General features: G+C 54.7%; 1 protein-coding gene across 1 annotated transcript; it reads right to left on the bottom strand.

Annotated features, from left to right (window-relative positions):
- Positions 1-4657: 4657 nt before the first annotated feature.
- LOC307093816 (uncharacterized protein) lies at positions 4658-26845 on the bottom strand. The gene is given in 8 exon segments (XM_079762089.1): positions 4658-5495; positions 10402-10644; positions 11019-13831; positions 13833-13898; positions 13960-14635; positions 16439-16712; positions 16715-16769; positions 25396-26845. Coding segments are annotated over 6 exon segments (1449 nt in total). The 5' UTR covers positions 25606-26845; the 3' UTR covers positions 4658-5495; positions 10402-10644; positions 11019-13663.
- Positions 26846-27631: the final 786 nt, after the last annotated feature.

The raw sequence follows: 27631 nt of genomic DNA, 5'->3' as shown, positions 1-27631 counted from the left end.
CCAGTGGGCTCCCTTTCATTTTATTGATAGTTTCTTTTGCTGAGCAGAAGCTTTTCATTTTGATGTAGTCTCGTTTGTTTATTTTCTCTTAGTTTCCTTTGTCCTAGAACCGTGGTCTGCAAACTGTGGCTCGCGAGCCACATGTGGCTCTTTGGCCCCTTGAGTGTGGCTCTTCCACAAAATACCACAGCCTGGGCGAGTCTATTTTGAAGAAGTGGCGTTAGAAGAAGTTTAAGGCTACCAGAACGCTGTACCAATTTTTCGGTAATTTCCGAATCTGCCGCTATATTGCTTTACCTAATTTTCTGTACTTTGCCTAGTTCCTATTTTCTACAATGTCTCCAAGTTCCATCTTATTCTAACCACTTGTTTGCATGTAACTAACCTTTTTCTATATCATGTTGATTTTTTTCTCTTTAATGCTCAGGAGCCCAGGTATAGGGGACAGTTAAATTCAGGGCCTCAGGTCTGGTAGGGTTACGTTTAAAAAATTTGGCTCTCAAAAGAAATTTCAATCATTATACTGTTGATATTTGGCTCTGTTGACTAATGAATTTGCCGACCACTGCCCTAGGAGATGTATCTGTAAACATATTGCTATGAGAGATGTCTGAGACTTTGCTGGCTATGGTTTCTTCTAAGATTTTTATGGTTTCCCAGCTTACATTTAAGTCTTTTATCCATTTTGAGTTTATTCTTATATATGGTCTACTTTCTTTCTTTCTTCTTTTTTTTTTTTTTGCATATATCTGTCCAATTTTTCCAACACTGTTTATTGAAGAAACTGTCTTGACTCCATTGTATGCTCTTACCTCCTTTGTCAAATATTGATTGATCATAATGGCTTGGATCAATTTCTGGGTTCTCTGTTCTGTTCTGATCTGTATGCCTGTTCTTGTGCCAGTACCAGGCTGTTTTGATTACGGAGCTTTGTAGTATAACTTGGAATCTGGTATTGTGATTCTTCCAATTTTGTTCTTCTTTCTCAATATTGCTGCAGCTATTCAGGGTCTTTTATGATTCCATATAAATTTTTGGAGTATTTGTTCTAACTCTGTAAAATATGCTGTTGGTATTTTAATAGGGATTGCATTGAATCTGTAGATTGCCTTGGGTAGTATGGGAATTTTAAAGGTGTTGATTCTACCAATCCATGAACACGGTATATTTTTTCACTTGTTAACATCCTGTAGTTTTCAGAATACAGGTCTTTTGCCTACTTGGTTAAATTTATTTCTAAGTATTTTGATTTTTTTGTTGCAGTGGTAAATGGGATTGCTTGCTTAGTTTTTCTTTCTGAGAATTCATTTTCCTATATAATAAAAGCCTAATATGCTAAGTGTCCAGTCGTCCGGTCATCCGTTCAACCAATCAAAGCATAATATGCTAATGATATGCTAAGGCCTCTCAACCGCTGCTATGATGTGCACTGACCACCGCAGGCAGACAGTCGACCAGCCGTCCAGTCGTTATGATGTTCACTGACCACCAAGGGGCAGACACTCCAACCAGTAGGCTAGCTTGCTGCTGGGGTCCGGACTGAGCAAGACAGGCAGGACACACCCTGGAGCCCTCATGTGGTCCCTCCCCAGCTAGCCAACCTCCTGCATCCCTCCCCAGCCCCGACCATACACCGGTGGGGTCCCTCATCCTGGCCTGTGCCCTCTCGCAATCTAGAACCCCTTGGGGGATATCGGAGAGCTGGTTTCGGCCTGATCACGCAGGCCAGGCCAAGAGACCCCACTGGTGCATGAATTAATGCACGAGGCCTCCAGTTGGTGTATAAAAAAGCCATCCATTTTTGGGTGTTGATTCTGTATCCTGCTACATTGGCAAATTCATTTATTCAACCTAGTAGTTTTTTGGTGGAGTCTTGAGGTTTTCATGTTGTCTGCGAGTAATGAGAGCTTAACTTCGTCCTTTCCAATTTGGATGCCTTTCATTTCTTCTTGTCTGATCGCTGGGGCTAGCACTTCCAGTACTATGTTGAATAAGAGTGGTGAAAGCAGACATCCCTGTACTGTTCCCGTTGTTAGGGGAAATGGTTTTAGTGTTTGCCCATTGAGTATGATGTTGGCTGTACATTTGTCATGTATGGCCTTTATCCTGTTGAGATATGCTCCCTCTATTCCCACTTTGCTGAGAGTTTTTATCAAAAATGAGTGTTGGATTTTGTTGAATGCTTTTTCTATGTCTACTAATATGATCATGTGATTTTCTTGTCTTTCAATTTGTTTGTGATGTATATTTATTGATTTGCGCATATTGTACCAGCCTTGCATCCCTGGAATAAATCCCACTTAGTCATGGTGAATAATCTTTTTAATATATTGCTGGATGCGATTTGCTAATATTTTGTTGAGGATTTTAGCATCTATGTTCATCAGGGATATTGGCCTGTAATTCTCTTTCTTTGTAGTGTCTTTATCTGGTTTTGGAATCAGGATAATGCTGGCCTCATAAAAAGGAACACTAGAAGTGTTCCTTGCTCTTGGATTTTTTGAAACAGTTTGAGGAGGATAGGTGTCAGTTCTTTGAATGTTGGTAAAACTCCCCTGTGAAGCTTTTGTTTGCTGGGAGTTTTTTGATTACTGCTTCTATTTACTCAGTTGTTATTGGCCTATTCAGGTTTTCTGACTCTTCCTGATTCAGTTTAGGGAGATTGTATTTTTCTAGGTATTTGTCAGTTTCATCCATATTGTCCAGCTTGTTGGCATAGAGTTCTGTTCATGGTATTTCCTTACAATCCTCTGTATTTCTGTGGTGTCAGTGGCTATTTCTCCACTTTTGTTTCTGATTTTATTTATTTGGGCCCTTTCTCTTTGCTTCTTGATGCGTCTGGTTAATGGTTCATCAATGTTGTTTATTGTTTCAAAGAACTAGCTCTTGGTTTCATTGATTTTTTTATATTGTTGTTTTAGTTTCTATGCATTCATTTCTGCTCTAATCTTTATTATTTCTTTCTTTCTACTTACTCTGGACTTCTCTTGTTGTTCGATTTCTAGTTCTTTAAGTTGTATGCCTAGGTTTCCCTCTCTATTTTTTTAATTATTATTTCAGCAGTCCGTTTAGCATTTCTTGTAATGCTGACTTGGTGGTGATGTACTCCTTTAGCTTTGTGTGTATGTGTGTGTGTAGGGCGGGGGAGCTGTTTATTTCACCACCTATTTTGAATGATAGCCTTGCTGGATATAGTAATCTTGGTCTCAGATCCTAACCTTGAGTACTTCATGCCATTCCCTTCTGGCCTATAGAGTTTCTGATGAGAGATCAGGTGTCCGCCTTATGGGAGTTCCTTTCTAGGTAAAGTTTGCTTTTCTCTCACTGCCTTTAAGATTCTCTCTTGGTCCTTGGCATTTAATTATGATGTGTCTGGCTGTGGGCCTGTTTGGGTTCTTCTTGCTTGGGGTTCTCTGTGCCTCCTGAACTTGTGTGACTTTTTCCTTCACCAGGTTAGGGAAGTTTTCTGCCATTATTTCTTCAAACATGTTCTCTATCCCTTTCTCCCTTTCTGCCTCTTCTGACACACCTACTATTTGAATATTGTTATGTTTCATGTTGTCCCACAGCTCCCTTAAGCTGTCCTCAGCACAGGAAACTGAGATATCTGCCTTCTGAACTCTAACTCCAGAGCCTCCAATCTGGCTTCTGCTCACACAGCTCCAGTCTAATCTGCCCTCTCTCTGCCAGAGAACACGATTAGTGGCTCCACAGGGAATTTTATGTGTTGGCCCTTTTAAAAGGTGCTGGAAATTCCAGTCATCTCTCCCTAGCAGACAGCAACCCTGCTGCTTTTCACAGGGTTGTAGGCACCCTTCTCAGTTCTGGTGTTCTCTGCTGGGGGGCCCAGCTTGGGGATTAGATCTCAGAGTTCTCATTGGCAACCCCCCACAGCTGGGATATCTCTCCGGAATTTCAGCTGCTCTCTGTGGGAACCCAGCCAGCCATTTCATGCCTCTGTCCATCCTACCAGTCTCTATGTGATCTCCACTTTCCATTCTTGGTTATCAGGGTTCTCTCCAGTGATTGTTCTGTTGATTATTCAGGAATTTTTTTGTATTTTAGTTGTAACTTGTTTGGTCCTGGGAAGGTGTCTATGTAGCATCCACTTACTCTCCCGCCATTTTTAATCTCTTAGTATAGATATTTTAATGATGTTGATTCTACCAATCCATGAACACAGCATATTCTCCCACTTGTTTATGTCATCCTCTATCTCTTTTTTTCAAGGAACTATAGTTTTCGAGTACAAGTCGTTTACCTCCTTAGTTAAGTTTATTTCTAAGTATCTTAGTTTTGGTTGCAATGGAAACTGGGATTGTTTGTTTAGTTTCTCTTCCTGATAATTCATTATTGTTGTATAAAAAAGCCATTGATATTTTAGTGTTGATTTTGTATCCTGCTACATTGCCAAATTCATTTATTAAATCTAGTAGTTTATTGGTGGAGTCTTTAGGGTTTCCTATGTACAACATCATGTTGCCTGCAAATAATGAGAGTTTCACTTCCTCCTTTCCAATTTGGATGCCTTTCATTTCTTCTTCTTGTCTGATTGCTGTGGCTAGGACTTCCAGTACTATGTTGAATAAGGGAAGAACACCCTACATTTATTTTTTTTAATATATTTTATTGATTTTTTTACAGAGAGGAAGGGAGAGGGATAGAGAGTTGGGAAACATCGATGAGAGAGGAACATCAATCAGATGCCTCCTGCACACCCCCTACTGGGGATGTGCCCACAACCCAGGTACATGCCCTTGACAAGTATCGAACCTGGGACCCTCCAGTCCGCAGGCCAACACTCTATCCACTGAGCCAAACCATTCATGGCTCACCCTACATTTACATAGAACTTAGATTTCCAGTACCTGGACTTGATGTGTGATCTTTTGTGAACTCCCCAATCTTATCCAGTCTGTTTGTTGAGCGACTTGTTCATTTTTTTTTAATTTGAAAGTGAGAGTGAGAGAGAAACATTAATGTGTTGTTCCACTTATGTATATATTCATTGGCTGATTCTTGTATATGTCCTGACTGGGGATCAAACTCTCAACCTTGGGTATTGGGATAAGGATCTAACTAACTGAACTACCTGGCCAGGGCAACACCTTTGTTCTTTTTTTTTTTTTAGAGAGAGAGAGAGGGGAAGGGAGAGGGAGAGAGAAACATCAATGCGAGAGCTAACCACCAATTGGCTGCCTCCTACAGCATCCCACCGGGGATCAAGCCCTCAACCCTTTGGTGCAGATGCCTTGCTATTTTAATGGCTGTTAAAAATAATTTTCAAAATAAAATATAGTCCATCAACAAACTCCCAGACTAGGAACTATTATGTAAACTCATATGGTGTCATCCAGTGCACTGATTCCCAAAGCAGACGCGGGGGCCTAACAGAGGGGAGGCCGGCACTAGCCCCTGGGATTATCCAGAAAAGCTCTTCAGCTCCTGGTGTTGAGTCAAGCAGGGTGTTGAGCTCTGGGTTGTATCTTTCCAACCTGCAGAAGAAACGAAGTTCAGACACTCCCACTAGGAGATCCCCATAACAACTCTGTGGGGTATGAATTGTTAACCCCATTTTACAGATTAAGAAAATGAAGCTCAGAATAACTGACTGAAGTACAGGAGGAGCTTGAATCCAATTCTTTTGGCTCCAAGTCTAGTGTTTATAACCACACCATGCTTCTTGCTTCCTCCTGACTCCCCCGAGATTGCTTGGGGCCACACAGTGTCCTCTGCAGCTCTGGGCTGTCCAGGTGGCTTTAATGTGGAGCTGCTGTCAAAACGCCACGCAGCACAGCAGGCACCCATCCTCCCCTCCCTTGGGACCAATGGCAACATTATTGCTGGGCCACAGCTGGAAACGTGGGTTGCAGTAGGAGGCTAATGGGGAATGAGTGGGGGTGTTCTCCATGCCCTACTTTCTATGGGTACAAATGGGAGGTAGAATTATACCTACTTCACACATTCTGTGGGATTAAACGAGCGATTCATATGAAGCCACTGGCAGGCCACCTACAGCATCCCACCCTCAATAAATGTTGAGACCCTGCTTTCCATTCCCTAGGTGGTCCATGCTCAGGGGCACCTTGGTTCAGTCGTCACCCTAGAAGCAGCTGAAGATCACCTGTATTCTGGAATGATTCTCAACTACTTGCTAACTTTAGAAAATCATTCAGACTTACTAATCCTCCCTTCTCTGATCTCCCCACCCCCACAAACGCACTTGGAAGGGAGAGGTGTCCATTGTAGGATTCACAGCTGGGGAAATGCCTGGAGATGGCCCTAATTTGAAACTCAGTCTCCCCAGTAAGAGTCAAACCCCAACACATGGCATGACCTTGTGTGAGACCCTCACTCTGCTTGGTCCTCAGTTTCTTCACCTCTGAATGAGGATTTGGATTAGAATCTGCCTAAAATCCCTACAGATCTAAGACTCTGTGGGTGACTTCCCAGAGATGCTACAGGCACTAGCCCATTCAGAATCTTACCCCTTCATAGACGGAAGGGCTGTGGCTCCTCTTCTTAGATCCAGATGAGATTCAGAGGGCAAAGAGTGCTTAACTTCAGGTTAAGAAATGCCCCACTCCGAACTGGTGTGAGAGGTCCCCAAAGAGACTCGGTGCCCAGAGAACCCTTGAAGTGTCCCCAACCAAAAGTGAATAAAATCTCCTACCCCAGGAGCAAACAATGTTGTGCTTGGTTTCCAGAAGGTGTTAACACATACTTTCCTATGATATGACATTTCTGAACCAAAATCAGTTTAACATACCACAGCCATGTACCCCTCAGACCACACACACACACACACACACACACAGCCTTCAGACAAACCTAATACACACACGGCCTCCAACCGTGCATCTGTTCAATGCCTGGCACACACCCACCAGCGATGCTCAGGAGCGCTCGGTAGCCGGCAGAGTCTTCAGATATAAAACCGAAGCTGCGGCCAGGGCTATGCCATGTCTGGCCATGTGTGTAGCATATAATTTAAATATCAGTCCCTCTCGGTAGAATCCAAGTTGACTGAATGACTTATTGGAAGGGGGGTGAATTAAAAGTCTGAAAATGTGTTCTGACCTTCACCCCCCTTTTATACAAACACACAATCGCTGACCTGCTTGAACGCCGTCCTTCACATCCACCAGGCTCCCCGCTCTCATCACCAAGTTCAGCTTATGGTCTGTACTGTGAGTCCAGCCTTGGGAATATCATCCTTCCCACCCCTCCCACCTGCGATGAAAAGATGACAAAGGGCCCAGGACCCCAGCTCTGTGGGACACATGTGGGCTGCGAGCCCCCCGGACCAAGATTAGAGAGGACTCCACTGGGCTGCCTCAGTCCCAGGCCTCCACCCTGAGGTGACTGGCCGAACTTTGTCGGGTTCCCTGAGGTCAATACTGTGTCTCTCTAGGTCCAGTGCGGTCCTGCCGCTCAGTCCGCATGCCCATGCATCGGAAATCTCTGGCTTCTCTCACCACGGCCTCGGCTGGCCTACCAGGATCCTGTGGTCCCTGCACCAAGCAATTCCTCTGATTGTCCTCTACCTTCCACAGAAACTTCTGGAAACACCTTTAATATACTCTTCTCCCAGACTCAGAGCTGTTGTTTTTCTCCAAACAGAACTAGAAAGGCACTTGCCCATTCACTTTTCAATAGTCATTTAACACAAGTCCCTTAGATACACGCAGTGGAAGTCAAGTCGCTCAGAAGTGCAAGCCCGCGTGCACTGCACATGCAAAACACACCCTGCCCCGCACCTCCGGGGTGGAGATTCACCTTATTCGCGGGCAGCACCACCGAATACAGGGTGGTTGCAGTTTCTTGTGATGTGGAAGCGGAAGACTAATGAGAGGAGAAATGAAATCATTACAGAGGCATCGATAGATCTAGCACACCCCTAGGGAGGGAGGTACCTCTTCCACGCAGCCCGCAGCCCTGCCCAGAGAGAGGAGGTCAGTGTCCATTGGAAGAGGCCCGCCAGTAGGAGGGAGTGGCCCAGCTGAATGCTAGTCCCTCTCTTTAAGGCGGTTGCTGCTTTTTTGGAAAATATGTTTGATTTTAGAGAAAGGGGAAGGGAGGGGGAGAGAGAGCAACATCACTGGCTGCCTGCTGCACGCCCCCTACTGGGTATCGAGCCCACAACCCGGGCATGTGCCCTGACCAGGAATCGAGCCTGGACCTCTCAGTGTATGGGACGGCACTCAACCAACTGAGCCAAACTGGCTGGGGCGAACCGGCCCTGCACTTGTATTCTCCCCTGCTCTTTAGGACACTCCTGTCCGATAAGAATGACTATGATCTGCCTCATTCTACAGATGAGCCTCCAAAAAGAGAAATAGCCCAAGTCACAGTGTTCACAGAAGCAGCAGAATTTAAACACAGACTCCCCAGGGTTCTTTCCTCAGCACCTCCATGTCTCCTTCTGGCAACCGTTTTCCTTCTCTGTGTCTGAAAGAAGCATCTCCATGTTCCAGGCGAGGGAAGTCTCCCTCGGCATCTCAAAGTCCTCTTCTTATTTTTTAAAATATATTTTATTGATTTTTTACAGAGAGGAAGGGAGAAGGAAAGAGAGTTAGAAACATTGATGAGAGAGAGAGAAACATTGATCAGCTGCCTCCTGCACACCCCCTACTGAGGATGTGCCTGCAACCAAGGTACATGTCCTTGACCAGAATCGAACCTGGGACCCTTCAGTCCACAGGCCAACGCTCTATCCACTGAGCCCAACTGGTCAGGGCCAAAGTCCTCTTCTTAGAATACAATGTGGCTAAACCCAAGGCTGGGGAATCAATCGCTCTTACATCTGTGGGCAAAACGGGGCCACATACTAATCCTGACAGGCTCAAAGAGGCCTGCAAGGCGGGCCTTAGAAACCCAGAGACCTGCGGTAACCACACAGGACGGCCTGCGGTCACAGCTTCCACCTGAAAGTGAGTCCTGGTGGGCAGGCATGTCCTAGGCCTGCATCTTCCTCGACAAAGGCCAAGCCTGAGCCTGCCTATTGTCTTTCTGCAACTGACATAGATAACACCTGTGGAGTGATCCCCTTCTCCAGACCCCTGAGGGCGCCACTCCCACCAGAGCAGACCACAGCGCCTCTCACTGTTACTGTTATCATGTTCATTGTGAACTGTTAACTATCCTGTACCCACAAACACCTATTCTTATTTTTCTTCTTTTTTTGTTTATTTTTTCTTTTCTGTGTCTTTTCATTTTACTTTTTTTGTTTTAAATATATATTTTTATTTTTTTCAGAGAGGAGGGAAAGGGAGAGATAGAAACATCAATGATGAGAGAGAGCCATTGATCAGCTGCCTCCTGCACGCCCCCTACTGGGGATGGAGCCCGCAATCCAGGCATGTGCCCTGACTCAGAATCAATCCGTGACCTCCTGGTTCATAGGTCGATGCTCAACCACTGAGCCACGCTGGCCAGGCTTCATTTTACTTATTATCCAATCCCAGAGATTTCCCCACTTTGCTTTCTCTTGCCTCCCGAATCCATCACCTATGGGAGTTCATGCAACCCACTTATGCCTTTCTTTATTGTAATGTACAAAACAAGGGGCAAAACTGCCATTCTCCAGAGCATTTTCTCAATCCATAGATTTTGATTCCAGATGATTGTGGTCAGTTTGTATCAAATAAACTCATAAAAATTCTTACAGGTTTGGCCCTAACCAGTTTGGTTCAGTGGATAGAACTTCGGCCTGCAGACTGAAGGGTCCCAAGCTCGATTCTGGTCAAGGGCATGTACCTTGGTTGTGGGCACATCCCCAGTAGGGGGTGTGCAGGAGGTAGCTGATCAATGTTTCTCTCTCATTGATGTTTCTAGCTCTCTATCCCTCTCCCTTCCTCTCTGTAAAAAAAAAAAAAAAAAAAAAAAAAAAAAATCAATAAAATATATATTTTTTAAAAATTCTTACAGGTTTAGACTTTTTTTTTTTTTTTTTGATTTTTCACAGAGAGGAAGGGAGAGGGACAGAGAGCCAGAAACATCGATGAGAGACATCGATCAGCTGCCTCCTGCACACCCCCCACTGGGGATGTGCCCATAAGGACCAGGCCATTCATATGCAAAAGCCTCTGCGCACAGCTTGGATGGGGCGGAGTCTCAGGGCAGAGTAAACAGCAATGGCTTCCCATCAGCCCTGCCCTAATAGGCCCCTGTGTCTCAGTGTCCCGTGGTAATCGCTGCAAGCACCTCTGAGAGAAAGCCACCCTCAAGTTCTGCCCAATGCCAGACAGTCCAGTTTCTCCCCATATGAGTCTGGGTCCCCAGAGTCTCGCCCAGAACTGGAGTTCAGAGCAGTTGGGAGCCTGTGTCTCCCTGCAGATTGAAAAAGACAACCGTGTACTCAGTTGCCAGCCCTCTCCACGCACACACGCATCTCCGTACCTCTGTACTTTACTTCCTCAGCTCCTCTGAGTCTCAGTGTGCTTTTCTCTTCCCTTCTAGTTGTAGAATTTCCACTCAGCCAGCCTTCCTGTGGTCTGGATGATGTCCGTTTTGTCTTTTAGTTGTAGTTTTGAAGTTGTTGTGCGAGGCAGCAAGTTCAGGTGTTTACCTATGCCGCCATCTTGGTTTCTCCTCAGATCAATGATTCTTATCATTGATGGTTCTCTCCCTCTCCCTTCCTCTCTAAAATGAATATATATATATATATATAATTTTTTTTTTTTTAAGTGCAAGGGCCCCATGTCCTGGAAGCAGCAGGGAAGAGGGGAAAAGAACACAGAAACCAGAAGCCGAACTCCTGTCATGGTCATACTCCCGTGACGGAGGAAACCTCCTGCCCGACCTTGACCTTCAGCTATTAGGCTGTGGGGACCCCAGAGCACTAGGACTGTCAGCCAGCCAACCTCAGGGGCCGCTGCCCAGCCACCTTCCCTCTGGGAGCACTGAGGTCTCACTCGCCATTCAAGGGTCTGAGGTATGTGGAAATCGGGGGGGGGGGGGGGGGGCCTGGGGAAGCTCATAGACAGGTGTGGACTACAAGCGAGAACGAGCGGTACCTGAGGCAGCACCATGGAGTAGACAGTGCTCCCGTTCCCAGGGAAGTCCTGCTCCTGCCTCCGCTCCTGCAGGAGAAACGGGGAAGGCATGTGGCAGCATCAGCAGGCGCTCAGCCTTCCGGGTTTGGGTCACATGGGGAGAAGGGTGCAAAAGAGAGGCGCTCCCAGGAGCTGGGAGGGAGCGCCAGGTCCCAGGACGGAGAGGCATGGAGAGCAACCACCGGGCAGCAGCTGGGACGAAGCACCGCGAAAGGGCCGGGCCGGGAGACCCTGCCCACTGAGCGCCTGTCCTGCGCAGAAACGTCCCTTCGCCGCCTGACTGTGCGCTAAGTGAGGTCGGAGCCTCGCTGCGGCCACTAATTCCAGGGCTAGATGGTTGCGAGCCCCAGCCCAGACCCAGCCCAGACCCAGCCCAGACCCAGCCCAGACCCAGCCTTGCTAGTCCGCGTGCCCTTGGCTCCAGCCAGCCCTGCAGTGAGCAGCTGGTGAACCGACGCTGCCTCCCTCTCTCAGTGCTGCCCGCCATGGGGTCCGAGGTCATTCATGCCCTTCCCGCTGCGGGTCTGCTGCCAGGAAGGGCTCTGGGGGTTCAGCATTCAGCTGTTCTTGTGTTGGGACAGAAATGGGATCCTGGGGCCCATCTGTAACGAAGAAATATGAATCCTGCTCTGTTAACCAGGGTTGTTTGGTTCTGATTAAAGAAGGCACAGCCCAGCCGGCCTGGCTCAGGGGTTGAGTATTGACCTATGAACCAGGAGGTCACAATTCTATTCCGGATCTATTCTGGATCCCCAGTGTGGGGCGTGCAGGAGGCAGCCAATCCATGATTCTCTCTCATCATGGATGTTTCTATCTCTCTCTCCCTCTCTCTTCCTCTCTGAAATAAAAAAAACAAAACAAACAAACAAACAAAAGGCACATTCTAACCTGGCTGGAGTTGCACATGGAACCTGGGAGCTCCCTGGAAACGCAGCCCACCCTCCCCACCCGGGAGCTGCCTGTTGTCACGGAAAGATGAACAATCTTGTTACAGAGACCAGAGGGGCCCCCAGACCCCCCTTGCAAAACCCCAGCCTGCGTTGCCTGTAAACTGCCCATTTTGCATGCCCATTCCTACCCCTTCTGCCTCCTTCCCATGTAACCTCTGTCCTTCCACCCGACAGCAGCAGCTGGCTTGGGGCGGCCAGATGTGTGTGGCTGACCTGCTGCTCTCATGCCGCCGGGCCCGCAGGACGGGATGTACGCTCACACTGGGCTCTGCCCCGTCTCTGCTGAACTGGCTCCACCCCTTGGTGTCTGGTCACCTGGAGGCCGGGGCGGCACAGGCAGCTGGCAGAACCCGGCTCTGCTGCTGCTCTCTTCTTCCCAGGCCTGCGGGAAGCGTCCCCAGAAAGGCCCAGCCGGACCCCGTGGGGAGGTGGAGGCCTTTGGACAGAACCTTGGGGACAGCGGGACAAGGCCACGAGAGACGAACCCCTGGCTTAGAAACACAGTAATGGGCCTGAATCCCCAATAGACTTTTTACTCCTAAATACTCATTTCCCCCAATATTCTCCTCCATTTTTCTAATCTAAAGTGACCTACACTGAGTAGGGCCTCCGTGGCTGTAGGCATTTGTATTTGCTGTGATTGGTACTAGGTGTGGCTGACGGGAGAGGCACAGACACCCCAGTATTCTGCTGCTGGGCCCCGACAAGGCCCCACAGAGCCTCAGGGGGCTGCCCCTGTTCCGTGGTTCCAGGAGGCCCCACACGACTTCCTGCTTCGGGAGGAGGGTCCTTCCTGCCCCTCCTTTCGCCCGGCCTTTCCCCACCCTGTCCTGCAGCCCCTCTGCGCTGGCCTCCGCTTCCCTCGGAGCGCCGCCCTGCTCACCGCTCGGTGCTGCTCTCCCAGCGCCTCGGCCAGACTCGGGCCTCCTTCCCGAGCATCTGGGCACCGGCGCTGAGCCAGCAGCAAGACCGCGCCGCCGCGGCGGGTCGGCCAGCACCCTCCCCGCTGGGCAATGACCCAGGGCCCCCAAAAGTAAACCTGAACTTACAGGGGCAGGAGAATTCGTCAGACACAACGTACAAGGTGGCACTCATCCTGAGCCTTAGCCCAGCCTCAGGAAATGAGGGCACCAGGGGGTCCCAGTTCTGCCCCAAATGCCCTTTGGCCTCATTTCCTCATCTCACCCCCAGTTTTCTCTGTCCACCCACAGCCAGAGCTAGGACGCTGAGTGGGACAGAGATGGGGGCCGAGGCCACTCGGAGGCAGCAGCGGGCTCTCTGGCCCCTGCTCAGCAGGGCCATGCTCCCGGGGCACTGCCAGCCGGAAGGAGAGAAGCCGCCCTCGGCCGCACCTGGCCGCTCCGGAGGGGCAGGTTGGGGGCATCCTCATACACCGTCAGCGAGGCCTCTGGGCGGGGCTCTGTGTGGAGGGAGCAAAGAGCAGAGCGGCAGAGCCCTCTGGGAGCCGGGCCAGGCGCTTGCTCCCGGCATCCCACCCTCGGCATCCCACCCTCGTCCAAGGTGGCGAGACCTTGAGGAAGGTTCTAGAAGGGAGGAGGGTTAGTGCTCGTCCCAGGAGACTCAAAGAGCTCAAGGCAGCACCCGCCTGAGAGTTTCCCCCAAACCAGCCACAGCCAGTAAAGCTGCTGTTAGGGGTCAGACCGTGCACCTGTGGGGTCCCCCCCCCCCCCAGCGAGACCTGGGAGCAGCCATTGCTTTCCCTCCCTGACACGGGCACGCGGGGCGGCAGGTCAGGCAGCCTGTCCCGAGGACCCTGCGCTTACCTGCCGGCTTCCTCCCGCTTCTCCGCACGCAGACGCCCGCCGGTGAGGGTGCCGAGCAGCGTGAGTATGGGAACCACGATGATCATGGAAAGGGGCAGGAGGCCGAGCTCTGAGGGGGCCGGAGACGGGGCGTGAGGACTCGCCTTCCCCCCGCCCGCCCGCCCCCACTCGCCGGGTGCTGCTCTCACACCGGGTGCTGCTCTCACTCCGGGTGCTGCTCTCACACCGGGTGCTGCTCTCACACCGGGTGCTGCTCTCACTCCGGGTGCTGCTCTCACTCCGGGTGCTGCTCTCACACCGGGTGCTGCTCCCACACCGGGTGCTGCTCTCACTCCGGGTGCTGCTCCCACAGCGGGTGCTGCTCTCACTCCGGGTGCTGCTCCCACACCGGGTGCTGCTCTCACTCCGGGTGCTGCTCTCACACCGGGTGCTGCTCTCACTCCGGGTGCTGCTCTCACACCGGGTGCTGCTCCCACACCGGGTGCTGCTCCCACACCGGGTGCTGCTCCCACACCGGGTGCTGCTCTCACACCGGGTGCTGCTCTCACACCGGGTGCTGCTCCCACACCGGGTGCTGCTCCCACACCGGGTGCTGCTCTCACTCCGGGTGCTGCTCTCACACCGGGTGCTGCTCCCACACCGGGTGCTGCTCTCACACCGGGTGCTGCTCCCACACCGGGTGCTGCTCTCACACCGGGTGCTGCTCTCACACCGGGTGCTGCTCCCACACCGGGTGCTGCTCCCACACCGGGTGCTGCTCCCACACCGGGTGCTGCTCTCACACCGGGTGCTGCTCTCACACCGGGTGCTGCTCCCACACCGGGTGCTGCTCTCACTCCGGGTGCTGCTCTCACAGCGGTGCGCTCAGGTCGGGGTGTCTCCCTGCTCCGCTGGAAGGCCGCCCGTGGCACTCGGACTGGGGACTGGGAGTCAGACGCCGACTAAGCTCTGTGCCCTGGGCGAGCGCCTCGGCCTCTCTGGGCCGTTTCCTCACAGGAAGGAGACAGTGTGTGCGCAGCAAGTGAAGAACATCGATGGATCCGTTCACAGACCCGTTCCTTTGTTCTAACTCCACAAGCACGTCTGCTCCGCCAAGCCGCCTCCGTCCGGCCTTCTGCTCCTGCGGGACTTCTGTGCAGGGCCTCCCGCCGCCCAGGGCGGTGCCGAGCCGCCGGGCAGGGAGGGAGGGCGGAGCCGAGCCGCCGGGCAGGGAGGAGGCGGCGCCCGGGCGCTGCGGACGCCCTCGCAGGCCTCGCCCCGCTTTGCCGGAGCCGCCCGTGCCGCGGCCGCGCCGGGAGAGCTCACTTCGTGCCCGCCTGGCTGTCAGTGCCTACAGGCAGGGCCGCAGGCGGGTTCTGCCCGCGCTGACACCAGTTAGGTCTCATTCACCGAAGAACAAGCAGAGCAAAGCGGCTCCGGGTAACAGGTGAGCACGGCAATGCGCAGTGCCCGCCCGGTGCCCGCCCGAGGCTGCCAGGACCCGGGCTCTGCTCCGCGACCACAGGGCGGACGGCCCCGAAGGAGGAAGCGGCCCCGGAGCCAAAGAGGGAAACAACTCGCAGCCGGCGGCCGTCCCTCCCACAGTCCGAACAGGAGGCGTTTCCTGGGGAGGAAGACGGTCTCCCAGGTTCTTGTCGGGACGGCGCTCTCCCCGCCGCAGACGGGCCCGGCCGCCCGGACCCCGGCGAAGGGCTCCTGCGCCCTCGCCCTGCCCCAGCCCCGGCGGGCACTCACTCCCGCAGCCCGGGCCCAGCTGGAGGCTCCGGCGGGCCCAGCTGACCGGGTTGCTGGCGCTGCAGGTGAACGTGTGCCGGCCGATCCTCCCGGGGAAGGGGCTCCGGGGCGGCGGGATCCAGGCGCCCCCTCGTCCCAGGTCACACCGCCCCCGGGGCCTCCTCCTGCTCCAGCAGCTGCAGCTCGGGCGGCCCCACCGGGTCAGGAAGGGGGTTCGGTCAGGAAGGGGGTTCCGGTCAGGAAGGGGGTTCCGGTCAGGAAGGGGGTCCCGGTCAGGAAGGGGGGTCCCGGTCAGGAAGGGGGTCCCGGTCAGGAAGGGGGTTCCGGTCAGGAAGGGGGTTCCGGTCAGGAAGGGGGGTTCGGCCAGGAAGGGGGTTCCGGTCAGGAAGGGGGTCCCGGTCAGGAAGAGGGTCCCGGTCAGGAAGGGGGTTCCCGGTCAGGAAGGGGGTTCCCGGTCAGGAAGGGGGTTCCGGTCAGGAAGGGGGGTCCCGGTCAGGAAGGGGGGTTCCGGTCAGGAAGGGGGGTCCCGGTCAGGAAGGGGGTTCCGGTCAGGAAGGGGGTTCCCGGTCAGGAAGGGGGTTCCGGTCAGGAAGGGGGTTCCCGGTCAGGAAGGGGGTTCCCGGTCAGGAAGGGGGTCCCGGTCAGGAAGGGGGTTCCCGGTCAGGAAGGGGGTTCCGGTCAGGAAGGGGGGTCCCGGTCAGGAAGGGGGGTTCCCGGTCAGGAAGGGGGTTCCGGTCAGGAAGAGGGTCCCGGTCAGGAAGGGGGTTCCCGGTCAGGAAGGGGGTTCCCGGTCAGGAAGGGGGTTCCCGGTCAGGAAGGGGGTCCCGGTCAGGAAGGGGGTTCCCGGTCAGGAAGGGGGTTCCGGTCAGGAAGGGGGGTCCCGGTCAGGAAGGGGGGTTCCCGGTCAGGAAGGGGGTCCCGGTCAGGAAGAGGGTCCCGGTCAGGAAGGGGGTTCCGGTCAGGAAGGGGGGTTCGGTCTGGGTCCTGACGGCGCCCCCGCGCTGGGGACCCCCAAGGAGTAGGTGCCGCTGTCCGGCCGCGGCCTGGAGGAGGAGGCCCGCCGGGCGCTGAAGCGGAGCCGCGGGGCCCAGCCTGCCGCCGGGCAGAGGCCTCCAGGTGGACAGCGCGGGGGCGTGGGTGCGCGCGGCTGACCTTCCATTCGAAGGAGCTCACCGCTGCCGGGGGCTGCCGGGCCCCAAGCAGACAGACGTGCCCGACCGGCTCACCTGGGCAGGAGGCAGCGGCTGCGGCAGAGAGGGCGCCCGGCTCAGCATGGGCGGCTGGACGGGGCCGGGGCCTGAGCGCACGCACCCTCGCCGGCGCCCTTCTCCGCCCTTCTCCGCCCTTCGCCGCGGCAGAGGGAGCATTGAGCTCTCGGCATGCAGCCTGGAGCCGGCGGGTGGTAACCCTTTCACTGCCCTACAAGGCGCTCATCCCCATCTTACAAGCGAGGAAACAGGTTTAGAAAGAACTTAAAAGTCACAACCCCTAATTACACAGTGAGAAAGATGAGCTTGCAACACAGTCAATTTGGCTTTAGAAGGTGACTTTTAATATATTTTTATTGATTTCAGAGAGGAACGGAGAGATAGAAACATCAGTGATGAGAATCATTGATCATCTGCCTTCTGCCCACCCCCTACTGGGGATGAAGCCTGCAACCCAGGCGTGTGCCCTGGGCCGGAATCGAACGTGGGACCCTTCTGCAGGTCAACACTCTATCCACTGAGCCAAACCAGCTAGGGCCGAGGGTGAGTTCTTAACTACAATGCTCTAAATAAACATCCTATCTGATGTGACGGCCCCCTGCAGGGGACCATTGGTGACCAGTGGTGGCCACTACACGTTCTGAATGGTCGGAATTCCCAGCGCCCTCCTCGCCCTCCCACAGAGCTGGGCTCCTGTTTGCCAGGTTTTCAGTCCCGGGAAGGTCTCCACAAGTATTGCTCCGTAGGAACAAAATGGAAAGTGTGGACGGAAGGAGCCACATGCTAACTTGACAAGCTCAGGGGAGGCCTGTGTGGCAGTCTTGCAAACTCAGAGACCTGGAGTCACCACAAAGGATGGTTTGAAAATTAAATATTTAACTACAAACAGGTTATAGTGGGTAGTCATGTCCGCTAGGCCGATATTTTCCCTGACAAAGATCAACTTAGATCTTCTTTACTGAGCCCATTTGCCTTTTTGCCTCTAAGATAACATATCTGTGAGATGTCTGGGTAACTTGTAACTTCCTTTTTACCCCGGCCCCTCAGGGCACAACAAATGGCACCGGGACATTCCCTCATTGTTACTGTTATCAAGTTAATTGTCAACTGTTAATTACGTTAAAGTATCCTGTATCCATCTCTGTAAGAGAAGCACATGTCCATCATTTCACTTTTCACCCTATCCCAGAGGTTTCCCCGCTTTGCTTTGTCCCACCTCCCTGGTCTGTCACCAATGGATTTCATGTAACTCACCTACGTCCCTTTCCTTTGATTTCAATGTATAAATACAGATGTAACCCTGCATTCTCCGGAGCATTATCTCAATTCATTGAGGTTCTGCTTCCCAGAATATGTCGACAGTTTGGCTCAAATAAACTCACTAAAATTCTTTACAAGTTTCAATGGTTTTTTACGTTAACAAAAGGCAAGAAGAAAAATACACTACCCAGGCCTCCTGCCCGGGCACCGTCCAGCCTCCTCCCAGCCTCCTCCCCGGGCACCTCCCAGCCTCCTGCCCGGGCACCGCCCAGCCTCCTCCCAGCCTCCTCCCTGGGCACCTCCCAGCCTCCTGCCCGGGCACCGCCCAGCCTCCTCCCCGGGCACCTCCCAGCCTCCTGCCCGGGCACCTCCCAGCCTCCTCCCCGGGCACCTCCCAGCCTCCTCCCCGGGCACCTCCCAGCCTCCTGCCCGGGCACCGCCCAGCCTCCTCCCAGCCTCCTCCCAGCCTCCTGCCCGGTTCAGGGTGGGAACTGTTGCACAGGAGGGTGCCCCTGCCCTCGCAGAGCAGCCAGCGCGGGGAAGAGCAGGGCTGCCCTGTGGCCCTGTGGGCTGGAGAGGTCAGAGAATTTGGAGGAGAGATTAGGAGATGGCTATCGATACGAACAGATCTGTTAAAATGAGGCCATTAAGACAAGAGCGATGGGGAGGAGTTTGGATGTCCACATGTGTTGTAAGTACACTCACTCAGCCACACCTTCACCCCGCATTCCTGCAGACACTGCCCAAATCACTGCCGGGCTTGTAATTACCGCTTGGCTGACAGAATGTTCCTTTGATGGTGACTCCTGAGGTGGACGCACACGACGGGGATCTGCCTGTGACCACGCTGCGAGCAGACTGGACCCGCGTGGCCGTCTCCGTGGTCCTCAGACTCTTACACCTGAGAGCGGGCCAGCACGCCAAGCCCTGCACACAGGCCCCGAGGGAATGGAAAGCCATAAGCTTCTAGAAAGGGCTGGGCGTTCCGTCTGCACTGTCCCCGCTGCCCCCGGGCCCTGGACTCCGCACTGCTTCCTGTGTCGGCACTCCTGCCGCCGGAGTCCGGGACCTGGGACCAGGTCATCCCGTGTTCCACAGCACAGGCTAGTGCCTGAGATAAGGAGTCACCCAGGGAGTTTTAATCCGATCACAGAAGACCAGGTCATCCCGTGTTCCACAGCACAGGCTAGTGCCTGAGATAAGGAGTCACCCAGGGAGTTTAATCTGATCACAGAAGACCAGGTCGAGACGTGCTAACCAACGCTCCCACTAAGAATAACAATAAAAATGGGCAAAATATAAGGACATGTTGTTAAAGGCGTCAGAGAGCTAATAAAATGGTGGTGGGGGGGACTTTATAAGAAAGCATTTTTTTGGTTTTAAGATGGTAAGACACACTCTGGCATAGCTTTCTTTGTTTAAAAATATATATTTCTTTTATTGATTTCAGAGAGGAAGGGAGAGAGAGAGAGAAACATCAATGATGAGAGAGAAACATAGATTGGCTGCCTCCTGCACACCCACCCTGGGGATCAAGCCCAAAACCCGGGCATGTGCCCTTGGGGAATCGAACCCAGGACCCTCAGTCTGCAGGTCAATGCTCTATCCACTGAGCCAAACCAGCTAGGGCAAAAAAAACGGTGAAATATTAAGGGCCAGGATCTTAAAGAAGGAAATTCAGAGGGTTCGCGGTTTTTCCTGTGGTTCCCTGGAGGCACCTCTGATTCCACAAAGAGCAGCTGAAAGGCTGAGCAGCTTAGCAGAGTTTGCAATCAGCTCCAGGAACCAAGAGAACGCGGAGCTCAGAGCGGCCTCTCTTAGCAAGGAGGTGTGGGTGCTCCACCCACCAGGCTCGGGGTCGGTGCCAGGAATGGCTACACACTAAGAATTAAGAGTGAACAAGAACCCCCGCCAGAGAGGGTCACCTGTCACCCCCAGGTTGTGGGTTCGATCCCCAATCAACCAGTGAACGCATCACCAGGTGGAGCAGCAGATTGGTCTCTCTCTCCCTTCCTCTCTCCCTAAAATGAGTGAATGCAAACATTGTGAAGAGTGAACGAGAACTCATCGCTCACAGACTCAGGCCCCGTGTGGAGTCACGTGCACAGACTTAGACTACAGTGTTCCAGGGTCTCCTATTTCCAGCCCGGCTGGCTGCTCGAAGGAACTGTAAGTTATTCCTGGAGAAAAATGCCATAAACCAGAGCATTAAATTGCTTCTAAAACTTTTCAGAAATGATGCCCAAAATGAAACAAAACAAAACAAACAAAAAAGCGGCCTCACAAGAGGAAACCCATCCCCAAATCCAAAGGCAACGCCGCCGGCAGGCCGGACCTCTTGGCCCAGGAGGCAGCAGCTTCGGAGCGACGCTGCTCTCGCGCTGGGGGCTGAGGCCGAGCTGGAGCTTCCAGCAGAGAACTAACGTGGCGATGCAGGCACGGCCGTTCCCTCTGCGAATGCTTCCCGAATTGGACCTTTTAAACCGATTTTAGAGAGGACGGGAGAGGGAGACAGAAACAATGCTGAGAATCACCGCCCGACCGCCTCCTGCCGCTCCCGACTGCGGATGGAGTCCGGGCCTGTGCCCTGACGGTGGCCTCCCGGTCCACGGGCGGGCGCTCACCACTGAGCCCCACGGCCGGTGGCCCAGGCCTGTGTCATAGGGGGCTGCAGAATGGCCCCGCTCGCAGGGAGCAGAGCAGGGGCGGGGGGAAGGGGGGGCGCGGCGCGTGCCCAGGCGCAATCCTGGGGGAAAGGGAGTGGGAAGCGGGAGACAGAGGTGGCGCCCGCCGAGCAGGTGTCGGTGTCCTGGGGAGGGCAGGAGGGAGGGCGGAGGGGGAAGGGGGAGGGGGAGGCAGGAGGGAGGGCGGAGGGGGGAGGGGGAGGGGGGATGGGGGAGGACAGGGGGAGGAGGGCGGGAGGGCAGGACGGAGGACGGAGGGCGGAGGGGGGAGGGCGGCCGGGAGGCATCTGACCCCGCGGGAGGGAGTCGCTCTAGATGAGGGGAGGGGGTCGGGGCGCCCTCAGGGCGGAGGCGCAGGGGGCCTCGGGGAGGAACTTCCACCAGCGACAAAGGTGTGGCGGTTTCTCAGCTCAGGGCCGGAGGGCGGGTCTGCGGGGCCGGGAGCCTCAGATGCTGGCTCAGGACCCGTCTGCAAAGTCCCACAGCGGGGCCCGCGCCCCCATTCCCCGAGCCCCGCTCGCCTCCCGCGACACTCAGGCCTGCTCTCCCGGGCAGCCCTGGCCGCAGCCGCTGCTGGGGACCCGCAGCCTGTCACCCGCACTGTCTCTCCAAGAAAAGGAGGGCGCCTTTCAGGGTGCGTCACACCGTGTGCGCCCTCCGTCTGTCCAGGCTGCTCCCTGGCTTGCACTGTCCTCCCTCCTCCCAAACTCCTCTTCATCCCGCAAAGCCCCTTCCCAGTGTCTGTGCCCACAGGAATCTCCATTTCCTCGGGTCTTTGTTCTCTAAGTACAGCTTGCCTCCGAGCAACCCTTAGCATTTTCTGTCTTTCCTTGTTTTACGTGACTCTTCCTCTAAAAGTCGGGAAGAGTCTTAAGAATAGAATCCACATCTGTTTCATCTTTTTCCCTCACAAAATCTTGCATATGTCTTGGAACATAACAAGGGCTTAATGGAGCTGTTTAATTACCTAATTAGTTAAATTCCAAAATCTGCCTCAGTTAACTCCCGGAAATGAGTCTGATGTAGCACCCGCGAGAGGCTCACAGAAGCATTACAACAGAAAGCCCAGCCTCCTCGACGGCAGAATGGGTGAATCAACTCCATACGGTAGACCATGAAACCTCATCCAGCCATGAGCGTGACCAGCTACAAATACCATCTCATCAGATGTGGAGCAGAAGAGGCCAAAGACAAGAGTACTACTGTCTGCAAGCACAGGGAGCTGACCCAGGATGCCAGCGTGTGCGTGCGCGTGCGCGTGTGTGCGTGTTGGGGGGTGTGCATGTGTGTGTGTGCGTGTGTGTTGGGTGTGTGTGTGTGTGCGCGTGTGTGTGTGTTGGGGGTGTGTGCGTGTGCGTGCGCGTGTGTGTGCGTGTGTGCATGTGTGTGCGTGTGTGCGTGTTGGGTGTGTGTGTGCGTGTGTGTGTACGTGTTGGGGGTGTGTGTGCGTGTGTGTGTGTGTGCGTGTTGGGGGGTGTTTCTGGAAAGGGGGAAGAAGCACGGCGGGAAGGCGCGGCCGCACAGCTGTCCATGTAACGAGCAGTGACGGCGCCTCTGCCTGTCACACGTGGGGGGGGGGGAGGCGTGGCCGCACAGCTGTCCATGTAACGAGCAGTGACGGTGCCTCTGTGCCTGTCGCACGTCGGGGGGAGGCGTGGCCATGAAGCACGGCTCAGCACCCCAGTGCTTTGTGCCGCCCGAGCTCCTTCGGCGGCCCGGCGTCTCTGCCCGCAGCCACCACTCGCTTGGAGGGAGAGGGGAGCGTGCCAGGCCGCCTCGCAGCCGGTCCGATTTCCGGGGAAGTGGCGTGGCGGCCGCAGCGCTCCGGCTGGCCCCCAGGTGCTGCCCATTTTGTTCGCAGCCTCCAGGGTCCTTCGGGGTTTCCTCAGAATGCACAGCCCAAACCGGAATTTAGGGTCCAGAGTGACCTTTAGGACCAAGCCCCTCCTGTGGGCAGTGCCCTGAAGGTCCCCCAACTCATCTGACCCAAGCTCCCCCCTCTGCCTCTGAGATGCTTGACACGGTTCCCTTCCTCAGTCACCGCTGCCTCGGCCTGTGCCGGCCCGTGGTGAGCACGGACCACCCTGTAGCCACGTGCTGACTCCCGTGGCAGACACTGGCCGCGCGAGGAAGGCCGTGGAACCCAGGGTCTCAGACAGCTGCTCAAACGCGTCCAGGGAAGGAGTGGGAATGGAGATTAAAATTAAATGTTTCACAACATGATGTAATAATACAACTAAATATCTCCTAAGTTAAATACATGTTCCCTTAAGCTAAAAGTGTTGAGGTCTCCCTAAATTCCTGGTTACGATTATAAGAAACCTCAGCAAAGAGCCACACAGTCCAGGTTTATCATCTCATCTCAACATTTTCTTACTTTCTATTCAATTAAGTGGTCCAGGAAGGATGACGGCGCGGTCTCCCTGGACTCTGAGGACAGAGCTAAGCGAGCCAGCCGGCCTCGGGGCTGGAGGCCTGGCTTCGAGGCGCTCGGTTCGGCGCCTCCCCAGCCTCGCCGCCCCAGGACGCGGCCGCTGTGTCCTCACTTCACACGCGAGAAACGAGGAACCCGGAGGCGCGTTCCCACCCTCACGGCCACAGAAGCCGGATAACTCGCACTTGACTCGTTCCCTCTCGTGCCCTGAGAGTCCGCCAGGTGCTAGTCTACCTGCCGAGGAGACGGCGGTGAGCAGGACAGACAGCCTGGCCTCCAGACACTGCGTCCCGGGCCGTGCAGAGCAGCCTGGAGACAAACAATGCGCCGTCAGCACCGCGTGTGAAAGGGATGGCCGCAGAGAGGAGGAAGCCCGCGGGCCCGGGCCTTGCGGAGGCAGGGCTGACCTTTCAGGAGGAAGGAAGACATCACTGAGGAGGTGGGGTTCGCGGAACCGGTGAGGGAGGAAGCCGGGTGGGGAGGAGCCTGCAGGCGCGGCTGGAGGCAGTGGGCAGAGAGGAAGGGCGGGCGGGCGGCCGGGGAGGCAGAGCGCAGGCCACTGCCCGGCGCTCCTCTGGCCCCGGGAGCAGCCGGTGGGAGGCTGTGCGGGCCGGAGGGTGCGGTCCTGCACGTGTCATTAAATTCCGCAGGAACCCATGTTTTTAAGAAAACATTTCACTGTCATCATGTCTCCTGAAGGGATGAAATGAAACAAACCAACCCCCCCCGGTGGCTCAGTGGTTACAGCGCTGGCCTGAGCACCCAAGGTCGCCAGTTCGATTCTGGGTCAAGGCACGCACGTACCTGGTTGCAGTTTCAATCACTAGTCCTGGGGGAGGCAGCCAATCAACGTGTCCCTCTCACATCAGTGTTTCTCCCTCTCTCAACCCCCCCCCCTCCCTGCCACCCCCTCTACAAACATCAGCGGAAAAGCATCCTCAGGTGAGGACTGAAAACAAAGGCGGCAGCACTCGTATGGCATTCTGGCCCAAACGGCTCCTCTGAGTCAGCGGAGACACCGACAAACCCGGACCGGGAGCCTCTGTAAAGCCTCTGACTGTCGCCACAAACGTCCTGCAAGAAGGAGCGGGGCCGCGGCGGCCGCGCTGCGGAGGACGGCAGTGGCTGGGCTCACAGCCCGCCTGGGGCAGCCGGCATGCCGTCGGCGCTGCTGGCCACGGCACACTTACAAGTGGCCTCTGTACTCGACAGGATCAGCATTAGGTTTTCTAAATGTGATGATTATGATGAAGTCATAGGATAAGGAAATATTCCTGTTCTTAAAAGGTACGTGCCAACCTATTTAGGAGTAAAGGGGCATTACTCTCAAATGGCTCAACCAGCCATCACCAGCATCCACTCCGATGTGCACGCACACACGCCATGTGGAGAGAAGAGGGAATGAAGCGAAGGCGATTAGATGTTAACTGGTGAATCTAGGTGAAGAAATACAAGCATTTTCTTACAACTGCTCTGGAGCTCCAAAATTTTTTCAAACTATACCTTTAAAAAATTAAAACAAGAGCGGTTTCTGTCAGCCTCCACCAGGCCAGCCCCACAGGACCAGCAAGTGGTTTCCTTAGCCCGAGCCCGTGCCCTCGCACCCAGCGCCGCCCGAGCCCGTGCCCCCGCACCCAGCGCCGCCCGAGCCCGTGCCCCCGCACCCAGCGCCGCCCGAGCCCGTGCCCCCGCACCCAGCGCCGCCCGAGCCCGTGCCCCCGCACCCAGCGCCACCCTCCAGGGCTGCAGAGCTGCCCGCAGAGCCGGCCGCTGAGGGAGAGCTCGCCCCATCGCATCCTCATCATCTCATCTCGGCCTCAGCCTTCTGCCACGCTCACCCCCAAAGCCAGGCTGCTGACCCCTCAGCCCGAGCTCAGCCTCTCACAGGCCCCGGACAAACACTCGTGGGCCTGTGCCCTCGCTTCAGGCCCGGGGTGCCCTCAGCACCCACCACAATGCCCTCCAGGTCTCCCGGCGGGGCTGCCTGCAGGCGGGACCCGCAGTGAAGGCAGCGCCGTCTCTGCAGCTTCCAGTGGCCTCACCTTCCGCCCTGCAGGCGCCTGTGGCCTTGGTGCCACCACAGGGCCAGGCCACCGAGCGGAGGACAGCCGTCCCTCCTGGGCACCAGCGTCCTGCCTCCGGGACGATGTGTGGTCTCTGGACTCCAGAACCACGCTTCCTGGTGGAAACCCCAGCCCAGGGCCCTCTCCTCTCTGCGGCCAAAGCGCCCCGTGAGAGGCTGTTTCCTGGCCTCCTGGCGGCCACCTCACAGAGGTAACTAAGCCCGAGCCTGTCCCCAGCCTGTCCCCGGCAGGTGCTCAGCCCAGTTCCAAATGGCCATGGCGAGCCCCACCACCCAGAGGGGGCAGGACCTGACGCCCATGGGCCTGGCCCCTAGTCCATGCACCCCTCCCCATGCAGATGGGGGCTCCTCACCGTGGCTGTGCCGTCCCTGCAGGAACAGGACTAGGAAGGTGAGAGCTGGCCCCGGCATCCCCACCGGCCGGTGCTGGGCGGCTCCGGCTGCAGACCTCTGCGCACGGCCCACAGCCACCAGCCAGGGGGACGGGGTGCGGCCGCTGCTGGTCTGGCCACAGTTTCCTCACCAGAGGCTTCCTCGTTGACAGAGCTCACGGGGCTGCTGAGGAGCCACAGTGCCTTGCTCAGCTGACAGTTCCCGCCGGTTAGACTGGCCACGCCGGCCTCAAGCGGGCGGGTTCAGTGACTCACCCGCTTCGCAATCTTGTCCTTCGCTCTCCCAGCCCAGCAGCTCGGTGAAGGCAGAGCCAAGAACTTGTCCCGCTCTCTCCATCTCACTGGCGACATGGAGGCCTACGTGGGATGGGGCCACACCGCCTGTCCTAGACGTCCCATTCCAACACGCTGTGGGGCGGAGGGAGTGTGGCTGAGAGGTGGAGCCCTGGGTAAGGGGGGGCGGGTGTTGGTGCTAGAAAACCCTACTAGGCCTGGCCTTCTCTGCAAGTTCACATCCACGTGTAAGCGCTGCAAACGGAAGCTTTCTTAAGAAGCCGCTTTGGCCCAGGCCCCTGTCTGTGCTCCCACATTCCCTCCTGCCCTCTCTCAGCGCCCGGCCCCGTTCCCGTCACCAGGGAGGGCAAAGGCAGGGACATTCCCGCCAGAGCAAATGCTTCCAGTTCCCCTCAGGCCGGCCCTTCTCGTTTCCACCCTTTGACCCACGTCCGGTCCCGAGGCTGAGGCTGGGCTGGGCCACGAAGGCCTGGTGCTCCGAACGGAGGGCTGCATGCGAGTGAGGTCAAGGTGCAGACTCAGCTCGCTTCCACGCGGACGGTGTTTCCATAACTTGGTGGAGGCGGCGCGGGGAGCCGTCCTCAGAACCCAGGCTCGGAGGCCATCTCTCAGCTGTGACCTGCAGCGAGCAGCCAGCCTCTGCCCCCTTTCCTCATCTGGAAATGGGGATAGTAACAACACCTTCTGTTAGGTGTGAGGATTAAATAAGTCATGAATTTAGGGCATCTAGAACAATCCACAGCATTTACGGGAACTCCAGGCCAAAGATGACTATGTACGTACCCTGTAACCTGCCCTCCAACCGGATTGGTGCTGCCCCGGAACCACTCCCTGACACACTGCTCTGTGGCTCCACCTGCACCTGCTCACCTTCACCTCCACAGAGCACCCACCTCTGACACCTGTTTAAAAATCTGAAATGGTTTCACCCAACATTAATGCCACCCCTTCACAGTCTGAACATCTTTAAGGATTTCAACCTGTCCTTTATAGGATACTCCCATCCAAAAATCGACATTGATGGGTGACAGAATATGCTACCCCAAAACATGCCACTTCGATTATTCCAGCTGAAGGCAGTGTTTCTCCCCGACAGCACATACGTGGACTTTAGGTGATGTGTGTGCGAACTGTCACGGAGGAAAACGTTCCCCTACGTTTCTAGGCTCTTCGGCTGACCTAATGAAGTTGACATAAAACAGATCAATTTAATTGCTCAGAAACTCCATTTCTTTAATATGACCCTTTCTGCCCTAGCCAGTTTGGCTCAGTGGCTAGAGCATTGGCCTGCAGACTGAAGGGTCTGGGGTTCTATTCTGGTCAAGGGCACATGCCCCAGTTGCAAGCTCAGTCTCCAGGGGGGACATGCAGAAGGCAGCAGATCGATGATTCTCTCACCACTGGTGTTTCTCTCTCTTTCCCTCTCCCTTCCTCTGTGAAACCAATAAATAAATAAATAAATTAAATATATATATATATATATATATATATATATATATATATATATATCCCTTTTCTCCTTTCTGTTCATTCACTGCATTCCTTAATTATTAAGCCCTTAGGACACCAGATTCTGGTCAGCATCAAACTGAGTTTGGAGACAAGATAAAAGGTGCTGGGAAAATTGGCTACAATCGAACAGACTGTCCAACCTATGAGGGAAGGCAGGGGGTGAGGGGGTAAGAAATCAACCAAAGGACTTGTATGCATGCATATGAGCATAACCAATGGGCACAGATAGTTGGGGGTAA

The sequence above is a fragment of the Cnephaeus nilssonii genome (genome assembly GCF_951640355.1).
Source record: "Cnephaeus nilssonii genome assembly, chromosome: 21".
Lineage (NCBI taxonomy): Eukaryota > Metazoa > Chordata > Mammalia > Chiroptera > Vespertilionidae > Cnephaeus > Cnephaeus nilssonii.
This window is presented reverse-complemented; position numbering and strand designations above follow the sequence as displayed.